Source organism: Alexandromys fortis, unplaced genomic scaffold, assembly GCF_014885135.2.
Source record: "Alexandromys fortis isolate MF-2015 unplaced genomic scaffold, M_Fortis_MF-2015_v1.1 scaffold_5, whole genome shotgun sequence".
Classification (NCBI taxonomy): Eukaryota; Metazoa; Chordata; class Mammalia; order Rodentia; family Cricetidae; genus Alexandromys; species Alexandromys fortis.
This window is the reverse complement of record NW_026067924.1, coordinates 1,979,177-1,995,177: the sequence shown is the minus strand read 5'-3', so window position 1 is coordinate 1,995,177 and position 16,001 is coordinate 1,979,177. Positions and strand designations below refer to the sequence as shown.

The 16,001-nt window shown below is 42.7% G+C and overlaps 2 protein-coding genes across 3 annotated transcripts in view; one reads left to right on the top strand and one right to left on the bottom strand.

The window, feature by feature from the left end:
* The window catches only part of Sycp2l (synaptonemal complex protein 2 like), a 49,826-nt gene extending 39,320 nt beyond the window's left edge, over positions 1-10,506 (top strand). The window contains exons 24-28 of one of the 2 annotated variants that reach the window (XM_050142255.1): positions 331-422; positions 2,629-2,728; positions 2,827-2,885; positions 4,386-4,448; positions 5,498-10,506. In XM_050142255.1, coding sequence (XP_049998212.1) covers positions 331-422; positions 2,629-2,728; positions 2,827-2,885; positions 4,386-4,410 — 276 coding nt within the window. In that variant the 3' untranslated portion in view covers positions 4,411-4,448; positions 5,498-10,506. Of the gene's footprint in view, positions 1-330; positions 423-2,628; positions 2,729-2,826; positions 2,886-4,385 lie in introns of both variants that reach the window. The other variant, XM_050142254.1, reaches the window with a different exon arrangement.
* Positions 10,099-16,001, bottom strand: part of Elovl2 (ELOVL fatty acid elongase 2) — a 42,705-nt gene continuing 36,802 nt past the window's right edge. The window contains exons 6-8 of the mRNA XM_050142256.1: positions 15,279-15,403; positions 14,723-14,857; positions 10,099-13,002 (exon numbers count right to left, since the gene is read on the bottom strand). Coding sequence (XP_049998213.1) covers positions 12,877-13,002; positions 14,723-14,857; positions 15,279-15,403 — 386 coding nt within the window. The 3' untranslated portion in view covers positions 10,099-12,876. The remainder of the gene's footprint in view (positions 13,003-14,722; positions 14,858-15,278; positions 15,404-16,001) is intronic.

Sequence of the window (16,001 nt, the reverse complement as noted above, 5' to 3'; positions counted from 1 at the left end):
GTGTTTTATCAATAGCATGAATATAGTACATATACAGTATGAATACATCGTATCTATAGTATGAATATACTATATATATAGTATAAATACAATATTGTATCAATAGTATGATTATAGGGTGTTCTAGTTTCTCTAGTTCTTTATCACACCAAACCCGTGGAAATGCCTGGAATGTACACAGGATGATGCTGGACTGAAGTCTCTGTGGGAATGTTTCCTTCGATCATCACTGTGTGCTGCTGGTGCCTTGCTAACACAGTAAACACTCAACTTATGCACCTTGTTTACCCAAATGCCATTAGTCTGTTCTTTTGTGTGTTATGGCTTTAGCTCAAGCAGAAAGAAATTCCACTTTCTTTAGAGAAGGCGAAGGACGTGCCAGGCTGCCTCGTCAGACTTTGGAACCAGATATACACACGCAGGTAAATACTGGATTGAAAAGCAGAATCATGGGAGTGAAGCAGAATTTATCTTGGGACCATTATGTGTGTGTGTGGGGGGGGGAGCTAAGGAGGTACAGTGTGAGGGGGACGTGAGAAGAGAGCTGAACTCAGCATTCTCCTCCAGCCTCCTCATGATCTACCAGTGACCGGTCCTAAAGCAGGCGTCTTTAAAAAATAGTAGTCTACTTGTGAAGACTATGCAGGCCCGGGGAGCTATGCAAAAACAGACTGAAGTGTGGTATGTCCATCCCACCAACTGTCACCCAACCAAGGGAAGAAACTCATGTTTTTTAGTTAAAATATAATCATACCACTCTCTCCCTTCCCTTGCCATTCCTGAGCCTCTCTCAAATACCCTCCTTCCAACTCCTTCCATGTCACCCCTCTCTCAAAAGGATAGCCTCCTTTTCTTGGATTATTATTGTTACATGCATATGTGTGTGCACACCCACCCACCCACCAATACACATGCTAAACATGAATGAACCTTGAAAACATTATCCTCAGAGACAGACACCAGGTCCTAGAGGGTGAATATTGCATGGCTCCACTTAAATGAGAGGTACTGACTGACATGAGAAATTCTAGAGACAGCGGACACCAGAGAAGCTGAGGAAGAGACTGCCATTGTTAAATCAGTGCAGACTTTTTTGTTTCTCATGACAAGAACACTTTGTAATTGTGTCACAGTGAGGCTGCGAGCACCATGAATGAGCCTTGCACTTTGAACTGCCTTCTTAAACATGATTAGAAGGGTAAATTTTAGGTTATGCTGTGTTAAGACAATATAATACATATAACACCCTTATGACCAAGTCAGTAGGGTGTACCACCATGCCTGATTTCAGAGAAGTGAAGAAGGGCTTCTGTGTAATTAGAGTCTGCTTAGAACAACCGCTATGGAAGCAGTTTTTGAGTAGGGTCTGGGAACAAAGATATGAGAGGAATGGGGAAGAAGAATTGAGAGATTGCTCCATGTTGGAGAGAGTGCTTGAGATGGGGGGAGGAGAGGGGATATTTGCTTAGCTGAAATAGAAACATTCTTGGGATTAAAATGCATTATTTGAGTAAGAATGTACAAATTTTTTTGAAGTTCTTGTATACATGCAATGGCCAGGCAAAGCCATGGAGGACTCTGGTTTTGATGAGTTCCTGTTGTATTTTAAGGACCTTACCTTTTGCCGTATATCTACTCAGCTAACAAACACTGAACACTAATGCCAGGTGCTCACTCCACGCATAGTGTGTGAGGGCCAGCTGTGAAGTAACTTTCTGATTATTAAGAGACCCGAGGTAGCCAGGCCTGGTGGCCCATGCCACCACTTCCAGCACTTCAGAGGCTGAGGCAGGAGAATTGCCACAGTTTTCAGTCAGTCTGGGATATGCAATGAGTTTTAGATCAGGCTGAGATCGTGCAGTGAGACCCTGTTGCAATAAAACTAAGGCCCCATGTACACAGGTGTGCACATATTTTGACTCATGGTTTTGGAAGATTCAATCTGTGATAAACTGGCCCTGTTTCTTGGGTCCTGTGTTAGAGGAAGGAAGGTATCATGGCAAGAATGGGTAGGAGAGAAAACTGTTCAACTGACGGTTAGGAAACAAAAATAAAAGAGTCCCACACCTCAGACACCTTTGAGGATGTTGATAATGATCTCAGACCTCCCAGTAGGCCCTACCTCCGTCACTTTCTAGTAATGTTCCCCTGGAACAAAGATTTTTAATATTCCACATCCAAATAAGCAGAGAGCCGCAGGAGATCTGTTTATGTGGAGCATCCGGCCCTAAAGGAAAAGAGACAGCAGCCATTTAAACGGTGCTTAGCCACAGAATGGTGACTGTTGGGAAATGGGTGTTGGAACCTACCTGACCACAGCTCTCACAGCAGTGCAAGGCCAGACAGAGGAAAGCAAGCAGACAGTAGAAGGGGAGGGATGGCTTCCGGTCTCCTTCCTGGGACCATCTCTCCTGTACTGTGATGACATCGTGGCTCCCTCTGGGCGCTGCCAGGGGCTCGGGAGAGTTCACTGAGTCTCTGGGATCAGGGATCACGGAACATGGAAAGGTGGGGAGAAAAGAAAGGTGCCATTGTGTTTTAAGGCAAGACTCTCTGATGTGTTCTTGTGGGGCTATTCTGTCACACCCAATTGCTCACACTGAAGGCTGTTGCTTTCACGTTTGGCAGACTGAACAAGCTGGAGAGGTTTCACAGTTTGGTCCTTCAGGAGCTGAGCAACTTGGAGGAGAATCTTCAGGGTCTCAAAGGCCTCGAAGAGGATGCTCTGGCAAGTTCCTTGTTTGTCCTGTCCCTGGGAAGAAAGAGAACATTTTCTAGGAAAAAGAACCACTGAATGTTTAGTCAAAAATCTTTATTCCATTTCAGGAGTTCTGGGAGAAACAGTCGGCTGACTGGGAGTCATTCTGTCATCAGCAAGAGCTGAGGTACCTTGAGAACTAGTCTTTTCTAGAAGCATCTTTCTGTTGCTGTTTGTTTGTTAGAAATTTGTTTGTTAGGGTTTCAATATGGAGCCTGGAGGTCTTAGAACTCACTATGTATTCCAAGCTGGCCTGAAACTCACAGAGATCCTCCAACTCTGTCTCCTGGGTGCTGAGATTAAAAGTATAAACCATCACATCTGGCTCATTATGGTATTTCAAACATGTGACAATTTTATTTGTTATTTGTGTATTATGATGAAGGATGTAGCTTGCATGTCACACACACATTTAGGGGTTAGGTGGCGATTTTGTGGGGTTATCTCACCTTTAAATGTGCTCCCGGGCTCAAGCTCAGGCTTGTATAGCAAGCATGCCGATCCACTGCACCATCTTGTGGCCCCAATACGACATTTTCATGTACATACAGAACACACTTAGCTCAGATTTACTTTTGTCACTTTCTCTTGTCCACCCTCTGTGCCTGCTGGTCCCCTCCTTCTCAGGAACTAGTTTCCATGCCTTTGTACAGGAACACGGGTAAGTGGTTGTTTGCAGGAGCGTGGACAGCTGGTAGGGGGCCACACCACTGTCTCTCCATTGTATACCTGCCTTTGAGCCCTGTAACTGCCAGGGGAATCCACTGCATGGTGGTGCAGTTGCAATAACGGGAAAAACAAATAACGTGTTAATGTTACTTCTGAGTTTTGACTTCCCAGGACGTCTGGTTCTTTATGGTTCTTAAACCCACAGTTTGAGAGCAGCTCTGCCTTAAGTCTCAGAGAAGTCTTCCAAAACAGGAAAGGCTCGTTAATTCAATTATCCCCAACTCCCAGTTTAAGCAACCCACTCTTCAGCTAGCATTGTTAGTAATTATTGTTTACATTTATCTCCCTTTGATTCGAGCCTTTGGGGGAATTTAGAATGTCTTCGGGACATTCTTCCACTTGTACAGCCTTAAGCTTTTGGTTTTAATCTCTTTTCTTTCTAAGGCAGAAAAAGGCTGTCCCCTGGCTTGCAGGCAGCAGATGAGAATGCTGCTTTTAGCTCATGCTGAGTGATGGCTGGTCTCACTGCTCTGGGCTGAGTGCTCAATGTTCAGTATCCCTGCAGGAGGTTAGGGAACTCAGTCAAGATCATAGAGGTATCCAGTGAGTGCCCCCCCTGTCAGGTGTTCATCTCAATAATAGCATTATCTGTTTTCCTGGAGATTTACCAAGGACACCCTCAACCTCTAGCCTTGGAGTTAAGGACTTGAGTGGTGGTGAGTGCTGTAAAAGTATGAGCTGGTGGTACTGACAGAGACAATTCCTAAAATAGACCAAAGTGGAAATATAAATGAATCTTTTATGTTGATAAAAGATAGTAATTGGGTTGACACAAACCCTCTCTGGCATTGTCATGTAACAATCTACAGACTAAGCCTGTGATACATATATAGATATACATTCCTGTTTTTAATGTGCCTGATATGAATATAATAAGTGATGGATCAATTTCTTCCAGGTTTAACTCAGCTCAGCCTTTATAAGGATAGCCAAAGCCTGGCTTTATGACTGCACCCCTCAGGTAGGTACAGACATTGGCATTGTTCAATCTTTGTGAATTAAGCCCTGAAAAACCCTGATGCTTTTAACTTCCTTTCTGTTCTGAGCTTCCTCCAGCCCTACACTCAGGGCCTTGGGTCAGTCATTCAGTCTTTAGAGTTGTGCCTCCCCAATCTGTCAAACACTGAACTAAACACAGAGATGCAGTGGCTGATTAGCATGCAGATACATTCCTGCCAAATCAAAGTCCTAAGCCAGTGAGGTAGCTCAGTAGGTAAAGGCATTTGCTACTGAGCCTGAAAACCTGAATTCAATCCCTGGAACCTACCCGGTGGAAGGAAAGACTCCTGAAAATTGTTCTCCAACCTCTGCACATGTTACACACATGCGCATGTGCACACACACAGACACACAGGCTCATGTTCACATTCGTATGCACGCGGACACACACACACTCGCTGGCATGCAGGCTCGTATTCACACTCATATGTGTGCATACACACATACACACACCAAAAAATTTTAAAACAGTGATATGTTACTAGAGAGATGGCTCAATGGTTAGGAGCTCTGCTGCTTTCCAGAAGTCAGTTCCCAGCACCCACATGGAGGCTCACAAGCATCCCCAATCTCAGGATTTGATTCCCTCTTCTGGACTGTTTGGACACTGCATGCAGATGGTGTGCAGACATGTTACATGCAGGCAAAAACCCACACATAAAATATCACACAATAATTCCATCTACAAAATAACCTTGTGTTTGGGTAAGTACATTGAATCTGGTAAGTCACAGCATTAGGAATATATTCATTTATAGTTTATCTTGCCTAAGTATGCCGAGTGGTGCCCCATCTGGTTTCTATTGTCTCTGCTTTCTTACTAACGGTTAAGCACAGAACTAACTGAAGGGCTGTGTTTAAGACTGTGGGCTCCCAGGATGTCAGAGTCACGGACACGGCTCTCAAAAAGGAAAGGGGCAACAGTCTTGTTGACAGTGAGTTCTGAGGGCCCAAGAGGTGTGATGGTTGTGCCTTGACCAATCACTGTTTCTCCATTTCCTTTTCCACCAGGACAATAGCCTGAGGAGGGAGCTGGAGTCTGTGGTGCCTTGGCCCAGGAGCCTTCCTTCCCAGCTATGCTTGGCTCAACCAGCCACTATCAGCTGCTGAGCCAGGGCGGGAGAGGGAGGGATGGGGCAGGTTCACAGTTCCTACTGCCTTATCCATTTGTTCACAGAAACTAAGCCTTTTATTCAGACGTGGCCTAATAATAGAAAAATCCAAGATGTTTCAAGTGGTTTACTTTTCATGTAATTTAAGAGGAGTAAACTTTATTTTAACTGGAGAAATGCCTTTTTGAGTTTTGCGGGAACCAGACCTTTAGCTGCAGCATCTGCAGAGAGATTATTTCATAAACCCCTTTAAGGGAAAAATAACCTGAAAACAGAATGCGATGGGATCAGTTTGACATGAAATTGTAAGGGGGACAGCTTTGCCCTTTAGGCATTTCTGCTTCTCCAGTTCTCTACTCCAGGCATGCTCAGTAGAGGAGACATAGTCCCCCTGAGGCCACTCCTAAAGTCTCTTATGAAGTTTGTGTGCAGAGGGCTGCATCAATAGCAGGGCACCTGAATCTATTTTAGAGAAATTCAACAAAGCCCATTTCATCTAAGGCCACTCACGAAGTCAGATGGTTTGTGGCTGGATCAGTAGGGACTGTGTTTTGAGCGGTATGTTCTCAATAAAATTTAGTGAGCTATGCTATTGGTTGCATATTAATTAATTTGCAGGTTTTTTTCTAATACAAACGTATGTGATCCTAATTGAATTGTCGAGGTTTTTTCTTTATAACTTTTAATGAAGTGTGCTTTAGTTTTTGCTTATAAGAGCACATGTATATTTTAAACCTGGCTGCAGTTTTCCCTTCCCTCCTCTTCTAGTTCCCCTCACCTTCCCTCTTCCCCCCCAACCCACTTCTCCTGTCATTTCTGTTTAGGAATAAGCAAAGTCACAAGGAAAGAGGTCATTATTTACTGGGTAATCAAGAAAGACTTGCTGTAGGAGAGATACTATTTGAAATACATCTTTCAGGACAAGGATGGTTTTCTTAGGGCAAAGAAAGAGAGATAAAAATGGCTATAAGAACCATGGCAGGAAAACTAAAAATATGTTCAAGGTTATGGAACTACAAAGTCTTGTGGGGAACCAAGTTCCTCTAGGCCCACACTAACCTTCCTTTACCCACATGACTGGAGGGACTGATTCCGCAGATGAGAACTTTTGGTAGAGAATGATGAAGTTAACGCAGTGGCTCAGGAAGACTAGGATGTCTGCCATGGAATCCAGGCTACTGAAAGAGGCTGCTGCCGCGGCGGAGGCTCTAACTACAGCTTACCGCGTATATTAGCTACAAGCGGAGGCTCTAACTACAGCTTACCGCATATATTAGCTACAAGCGGAGGCTCTAACTACAGCTTACCGCGTATATTAGCTACAAGCGGAGGCTCTAACTACAGCTTACCGCGTATATTAGCTACGTTGCATTGTTGTGAGCGTAGTAGGTGACGGGAAAACAAGGTTAACCTCAGCTATTGTTTAGAGGATTCAGTCCAGGATGAAGGGGGGAGCATGGTGGGACTCATGGGAGGGGGGCGAGCGGCAGACCTTCCCTTCTCATTTCATACGAGAGCACAGAGAACATCGAGAAATAGAGGGCAGGCTGAGTCCTTCACAGGCCCAGCTGGAGTGGCTCACTTCTATCCATAGGACCCCATCTTCCCAGGCTCAGACTGCTGTCTTTTGACTGCAAAAATGAAACCATGAATATTAGTCTCATGGAAAGGTAGGTAGAATTTCCTGTCATCTTGGCTTTGTATTATTTGGTGTTTTCTGTACCTCTTTTGCTTAACTATTATTAAATTAAGCAAGAGTGATTCTTCCCTGGATGTAAATTTTTTTTTTTTCAAATATCTTCAGTAGACCTGGATTAGTGGAAGGTGTTTATGAGTTGTAGAAGTTCCTTGGTAGAATTTTTGGGGTCACTTATGTAAACTATCATATGATCAGCAAATAGTGAGAATTTGACTTCTTTTCTGATTTGTATCCCCTTGATCTCCTTTTGTTGTCTTATTGCTCTAGCTAGAATCTCAAGTACTATTTTGAATAGATACAGAGAGATGGACAACCTTATCTTGTTCCTGATTTCAGCAGGATCACTTTTGAGTTTCTCTTCATTTAGTTTTGATGTTGACTGTTGGCTTGCTGTATATTGCCTTTATTATGTTTAGGTATGTTCCTTGTATGCCTGCTTTCTCCAAGGTCATTATCATGAAGAGATGTTGTATATTTACACAAATTTGACTTTTTCTATTTTGGTTTGGTTCCCAGCTTTGAGTTTCTCTTTCACACTGGACACTAACTTTCCTATTTCATTCAGTGTTGTATTTTCTTGGAGTACTTTTAAGAGCTTTACTTTTTATTACTTGAATATTTTTATAATCCTTACTTTAGGTTCTTTTTCTGGAATTCCATCTAACTCATTAGCATCGGAGGCCATTTCTGTAGGATTAATTTCAGAAGGAGTTGGATTTCCTTGATTTTTCTTTATTCTTTGTCTTCATGAAGGGAACCAGGTCATTTGTTGAACTTATTATGTTTTATTTAACTGATTTTTATTCTTTCAGAGCAAGTATTTAAACTGTTGCTAATGCCCTAGGCTATCATTATCCCTGGAGGGATGGTAGGAAGGGGCAGTGGATCTTGGAGGCCTACTAAACTCACCAGGGCAATGGGTGGGACTAGAGCCTTCTAGGTACTCTGTTCTTACTGGAGTCATGGGGGGCACTGAAGCATCCTGGACACATTAACCTCACAGGGTTACTGGGATGGCTGTGCTCTTCCAGGCAGTATATATGGCAGGGTCTGAAGTCCTGAAGCTACACTGACAGCACTGGGGGCAACGGTTTGGACTTAAGCTTTCTGGATACACTGTGCTCATCAGAGTGCTTGAGGCTGCAGCCTCTAGGACACACCTCATTGCATTGACACATGGGGTAGAGACAACCTTGGACAGGCAGGACTTGAGACACAGATGTACAGCCCTCACCTGGGTGACAGGTGGGGCTCAGCCTTCTCAGGCATGGAGTCTCCTTGGGAGAATGGGCAAGTGAATGGGTGGCCCTATGTATTACTGAAGTCTCACTCCGCCATGGGAGATGGCATCCCATCTAGGAGTTAGCCACATAGATGGAAGTCCTGGAAATCTTGTGAAATAATAGTTCTTGTTAATTTAAATTCTTCAACCACCAAAACTAAGTTTGGCATTAATTACTTTTGAAAAGTCATCTTAGTGTAAACCAGTTTTTATAACAAATGCTCTCTTCCAGAATTCATCTGGATTCTTCTATAGCTCTAGTCAAGTTCGTAACATTATACAGCATAGATTTGAGAAAATATTTTACTGAATATGAAATTTCAGAGTTAATCCAGAAATCTCAGAGTTAATCCAAAAATCTAAGCCTAAACTAGGTTTGAAAAAAGTAAAGGCTTTGGTATGACTTGGCCATACAATGTCTCCCATAGGTTAATATGTGTGAGTAGTGGGTTTTCAGCTCAAGGCATGGTTATAGGAGGTTATGGAACTTTTAAGAGTTTATACTTTGAACTGTGAGGTAGTAGTGTATGCCTTTAATCCCAACACTAGAGAGGAATATAAGGCAGGAACTCTTTCAGTCTGAAGATTTCATAGAGGTAAGAGCTCTCTAGTGACTTGGTTGTTTTGCTTTTCTGATCTTCAGGTTGAACCCCAATATCTGTCTGAGTTTTTATTATTTGTGCTACATACAATAGCTAATTTCTCATAAAAAACATTGGGTCTATTATATTTTTTGAGACAAGGTCTTACTCCATAGCTCAAATTTTCCAGGAGCCAGCATACTGTACTCTAGAGTGACTTTAACTCAGCAATCCCCCTGCCTCAGCTTCCTCTGTGCTGGGATTGCACCCTGCCTAGCCTTTTATTTTTAAAGACAAAGTTGTAATGTGACAATCCCACCCACAGCTTAAAATAATGAAGTGAAGGGGGCTTTTTAAAATGTCCACCCTCCCGCTAAACTCTAGCCCTCAATCACTCCAAGTTCCTTCTACCTCCACCCCACCCTCTTGCCTTCCTAATTCTCCTGCCTGACCCTTTTCTACCTTGGGATGTGAGTGGCTTCGATCAGACTTTGAGCATGCCTATTGAGGCTACCTTCATGCTGGGGCCCCGAGATCTTCATCGTGTTGGAGACTGCAGCCTCTGACGACAAATGGCAGATGGTGATCCTCCTTCCGCTCCTGAGATGAAGTGGCCACTTCCTCCACCTGGGAAGACACTGTAAAGGTACCCGGGGTACTGGTAATCAGTGCCATACGTACCCCCAGTGTATGGTGTAGTATGGTTTATCATATTTATGATATTTATGTATTAGTAGTTATGGTAGAGTATTTATAGTACAGCAGAGTATACTGTTATACTGTGCAGTAAGTAGTGTCGAGTAGACTCTGCTTGTCTGATTGCTATTCAGTTTTCCTTGTGAGTGACGAACTTCTTAGTTTAACTTGGTATATAAATACTGCATTAATAATGTCACATAGCATTCCACTGCTTGTTGAAATGAATTAGAAATCTAAGATTCATCACTAAAATATCACTTTATTGGTAAAAGTAATCCCCAAATAATAGACAACTTGGAATACCACAGAGGCTCACATTTTTAGCTTCTTTGAGCCAAATAAGAAAAATTGTAACACATTTTAGCATAAAAATCAATTTATTATACAACAATCACACAGAATTCTTTTTATCTAAAAGAAAAATGGCTTCTGCCTCCCTTTCTCCCCAGTCATGATACTGTGTTCTTTAGATGCAGTACTTTCAAAGGAAAACAAAAAGTGAAACCCTCAATTTTCAAAGAAATGACCTCTACTGATGTTCTTAATTGACACAGGAATGCTGGGAAGGACTAGAGAAGAATGGGCTCTAACATATAAAATGCTATTCTGCCCATTTTGGTAAAAAAAAAAATTCTCTGATGTGGGAAGACAGGAACTTATCCACCACTGTGTATAAATATAATTCTGATGGCCTGACATTTTCTACATTAATTACATTCAGCAAACATTCCATTTTATTTTAAAAGCTGGGGAAATTAAGGTTTTATAGTACCCAAGTACTTTTGTTCTCATGGATAAAAGGTAATTTACTTGGGAAAACCATTTTATCAGATTACAGAGATAGACATTTTTATACTTCTATTTTAGAAAATTCGCACTAAAAATAAATGGGTTAAAATATTTACCAGATCCCATTTTGCAGCTTAGGTTTCTTAGCTCTGCATGTCTTGCTGGCCCTTGAGTGGTTTAAGGCTTAGTGTTGTACTGAGTTTTGCTCTGGAAGGATTAAAGCTGGCTGGTTCTTTGAGCTGCCATTATTGAAGTGCTGTACAGAGATGGTGTCCTCTGTGCTACACAGATGAAGTTGTGCAGACATCTCAGCCGCAGGTGTGATGCCCAGTGAGACTTCAGTGCCTCACTCGCAAGTAAGAGCAACATGGGTGCAAGGACCAGTGACACCTCTTCTGCCTCATTTTTACCCAGAGTTCATTTCGGTAACAGATTTGGAACCACGTTTGAGAACTAAAACTGAACTCCACAGTTTCACCATGGAGGTTGCTCCTTTGATTAACTTGTGTCTTGTCACAGAAGAACAGTCCCATACTCAGCTGACCCTTTAAGTGAATTCTTAGGAAAGAATATGCTTGCTTGAGTCTAAGTCACTGGAAATGGTGGTTAAGCACCTAGGAGTTTGGGAAAATGAAAATCCCGTAAAAATACATTGACAGGAAGAATCTGATCAACAGGATGGCAATGGTGGATGCACAGGACTGTGGTGCTCACCAAAATACACCACTGAGAAGGGCGTGTACTTATGAGTTTAAAAAGTCAGCACAGTTTTTATATAGGGAAAAGTTAAAATGGGAACTTGCCCAGGAAGGGAAGACATGGGTGGGCAGGCACTATCGTTGGCACTTAAGAAAAGCCTACCATGTGCTAGATGCCAGAGCCATGACCCAAGTACATATTTGCTAAAATGGAGAGATCATAGAGTCCAAGTTACTAAGTCATGTTTTGTGTAAGCTTTAGAAAATGTACTGTTTCATGTTTGGTACAGTTTAACTGTGGTGCTCGGTCCATCAGCTGTAGGATGACCTGAAGGAAATGACCTGGGCCTTGGTCGGCCTCTGTACTGGCTTCTCAGCAGAGACCATGGTTCTGATCGGAGAAAGCATGTGCTTGGCCAGACACATCCTCACTGTGCCTTATTCCCAGCCCACAGGAGCTTTCCAAATGACTACATCCTTTTCTGTTTTCTGAAACGGAAACTTAGGAAGATTATAGCAACTTCTTGGGATAACATTCATGAGTAGGCTCAGAAGCAACGGTTGACAAATGTGAGGTCTCTTTTGTCCCTGGGGCCCTGCTGATTATGATTTATAAGTAGTCCAGTTGCATTTCTGTGCCAGGGAGAGCTGTACTTGGACTCCAGCCTTTAAGAAAAGGCCTGGCAGCTTTTGATAGGAAGATGTAACTCTATGAATCCAGACTAGCAAGGGAGGTAGACAGGACTGTATGAATGACGAAGTGAATTGAAACAGATAGCTCCTGCCGGAAGCCCCTGAGTTATGACCATTTGGCAAAAAGGAATTTTTTTTTTTATGGTTAAGACAGGGTCTTCTTGTGCTCATGTAGCCCAGGCTATCTCGATACTTAAACACTTGGAATCACAGGTATATACTACCACACCCAGCTCAAGTTGTTTACAGAATGAGTAATCTTCAAACTGTGTTGAACAATTTCAGTACGACATCACTAAACTCAGAGTGGTTAAAAACTGTAGCAGACTCCCTGACTAGAGGAGAGGTGATGCTAGATTCTGTCTTTTGCTAAGGATCCCATTTAAACGCTTCCTAGGGTCGATGCCTTAAGGAGCAAGTGAATTGATTATCAATTTATGCACCGACAGTTATTGCTTGACATGGACTAGAGCAGACCCTGGCGTTTACAATATAATTAACATTTTATTTTATATATTTAAAGAAAATTAACTCTGAAGACTTGCCGTGAAAACAAAGCCCATGTCTCCTGGTTTTCTGCGTGAATAAGGCATTACGAAGAGCTCAGGAGAGGGGGCGCTGCACCTGTTCTGAGGTTTGTAGAGGTCGGCATCATTTCAATTAATAGAGTAACCTAATAGCAATATATTATAATACATTCTTGGTACAAATGATTTACAAACTCAAAAGGAATTAGTTTATGCTAAAACATACAACTTTCAATTCAGTCTTTGCTCTAAAACAAGCTCATCTATCTGGTGGGCTGCTGCACTGTCTGTGCGTCTCCCATCTCTTCACTCATTGCACCTTCTTGTCTGTTACACCATTAGCCGCAGTCAAGAGGGCTTTGGGCAAACCGTTCTTCACCTCTTTCCCTGAAGGTTGCTCACGCATCTCTTTCTTCGCTGGCTTTTTCCGGTATGTCTGTCAGAGTGTAGACAGGAGAAAAAGCAGAGATGTTTTGATAACACCATGTCTCCAACCCTCTGATGTAGCATGCATGCAGTTAAAGCACTACACAGTCTTCCTCGGCACTGGGCCTTCTAATGACAATTTGTTTTTAAGCCTCTTGCTATAAAGCTCAGGCAAAAAACAAGGCAAATACATGAATGTCAGTATAGGTCATTTCACTTTATCTGTGTTACACCATAATTTGCTTAGCATTCAAAGCAGCTTATATTATTCATTTGGAAAATATAACTTCCTTTAAAATTCAAGATAAAAGGAGCTGTTATTTTGAGATTGTAATTACAACATCATCTGGCAGGGCTTTTAAAAGTCCTCTTTTGTGCTGAAGATATAAAGCAGGTTTTAATGTATATTAATTATGTCATCTGTCACAGAACTCCAGCCCTGTATGGTCCTCTTTAATTCTGATGAAAAACCTGATCTGTCATTCTGTCACCTTCCTTCCTTCATCTATCTCTATCGAGAGAGGATCTCACTCAGCCCATCCATCCATCCCTGTATGGTCCTCTCTTTCATTCTGATGAAAAACCTGATCACACTCAGCCTACCTACCTACCTGTCTTATCTATCTACCACAAGACAAGATCTCACTCAGCCCAGGCTGGTCTCCAACTTGCTATATAGATCACAATCACCTTGAACTCTTGATCTTCCTGTCTCTACCCCTTCAGTGCTGGCATAACAGCATTTTCTCTTTTTAAAAAGCAATAATGGCATTAACAAGAGTCAAGACTAGAACAGTGTAAAGTCAGAGCTAAGATTCAGTCTCAACCAGTGTATAGAGATAGTTTTCATAGCCCTTGCCTACCACTGCTGGGCTACCCTGAGCCCATGCCATTCCTTTCGAGTTCTGGTGTGCACGTGTGGATCGGTTTGGTTCCACCAATGTTTCTTTAGACATCCTCGAAGGAAACTGATCTCTTTTACAAGGAGCAGAGGCCAGCAGTCCAGTTCAGAAACACACTCTGCAGAGCTGTCACAGGCCCTGTTCCCACAGCGAGCCTTCACATCAAACCACTATCAACAAAAACTTAAAAATGAGAGCAATTATCTGGAGAAGAAAATAGTTGAATAGAATTTCAAAAGTATGGTTCGAATATAAATGATGGTTTTTCTTTTATGTGTGAAGCAGCCTTTCTACTTCCCTGGCCCTGCCATTTAAAATGCGCAACCACCTGAGACTTTGCTGCCACAGCCTGCACAGGCTCTTAAAGTCACTAGACTATCATTTGCTTGACAAAGAGCGAGCCAGCATGCCCTGTCCATGCTGGTTTTGCCTTAAAAGAATTTCCTCAAATGAACACTGTCTCCATATGTCAGAGCAACTAATAGAGGCTTACTAAATACATTATTAAACACTAACCACTATTGTTCCTAAGTTTTTCTCCACACAAGCTCCCTGGGTCTGTGCTACTACACCTGTTCAGCTTTCTGACGTCAGATTTGGGTGGCCAGGGGGCAAATATACATGTAGATATAATGTAACTCAATCTTTCAGAGCGAGCTCTCAGCAAAGATCACCTGGACTGTGAGCTGGCTGTTCTTGGAGGAGGATGTGGGGGAAGGGTTAGGAACGTGTCCTTTACTTCCTCCTCTGCAGACTGTTATCTTGAAGGCACAGTGAGTGCATTGGGGCAGCTTGTCACTTACCCCTGAATGTCTGCATCTTACATACCTGAACATAGAAGTTTAGGAACAGGATAACCAGTGTCATCATATAGGAAGACTGGAAGATGAGACAGCCAAAGGGGAAGCCGCAGGGCTTCACCACAGCACTGAGTGTGTGCGTGATGGTGAGCACAAACTGCACCTGAAAGGCAGAGGCTGCAGGTGAGAACAGGTCCTGCAGGAGGTGGGCTCCATGGCTCTGCAACATGGCTACTGTCCCTTGCTATATTCTGCAGAAGTGAACCAAGAAAAATGCCTCAGTAGTCCACTACCCTGCTCAGAGACTTTATTTGAAGTTATGTAAATATAGAAATTTGTCTATTTTCTCACTGAAAAGTAGCAGTTAATCTGATAAAAAATGATCTAATTTGTACATTAACTTCAAAAACTGTTTATGTATATTTCAAACCAGAAAATTTCCGTTTAGAAGCTAATTGCAAACACATAGATGCTATAATGGCAAAGTATGATTCGTTAAGGTAAGTCAGACTAGTCACAGAGCCTGAGCTGCCTATTCCTTCCCTGTCAGAGCCACATGGAGAAGCAAAGAAAGAACAACATACCAGTTGAGCCTGTGTGAGGTATTTCTTCCACCAGAGGTACTTGTGCATGGACGGGAACACAGAGAGGCCGTAGTAGGAGTACATGAGGATGTGAATGAAGCTGTTCAGGGTTGGGCCAAAGAAGCCTAGGACAGTGGAGTGTATGAGTTAGTTCTCCCAGAAAGTGAGGCTCTCATCGTTATGCGATAGTCTCTGTCCTTACTTACTGAAAAGTGCTAACGGGTATAGACAATCACGCAACAGCATCACATGGAGAGATCCCCAGCTGCTACCATCATTCCAGGATTCAGTACAACCTCCTCCACAGAGGTGTAAACCCGGAGAGATGTCCAGCCAATCAAACCAGCTACTCCGTATTGCAAAGGGCTTACTGTCACTACAGTGGTTGTTCTTCCCAGCTAATCAGGAAGGCAGAGAAAGGTGAACTTGAGTCTGGCTGCAGAATCCCACTAAAGGAGAACTGACTTTTTCCTTGATTAAACCATACTGGTGACAGAGCCTCCTGTGGCCGGAGGAGCAGCACCGCCTTTGCCTAGTAGTTTATGTTGTCTTGACTTGAATGTGCTGTGTAAGCTATCTTCTCATTTGAACCCACCGGAAGCTGTGGTGGAATTGAATGTCCTGCTGCATGAACTAAAGAGCACTCCCTACTACGTCTTAGTCAATTTAAATTCTTTAGCCTCCATATCTCACTCTACATTAGTAACCTAGATAACTGGGAAA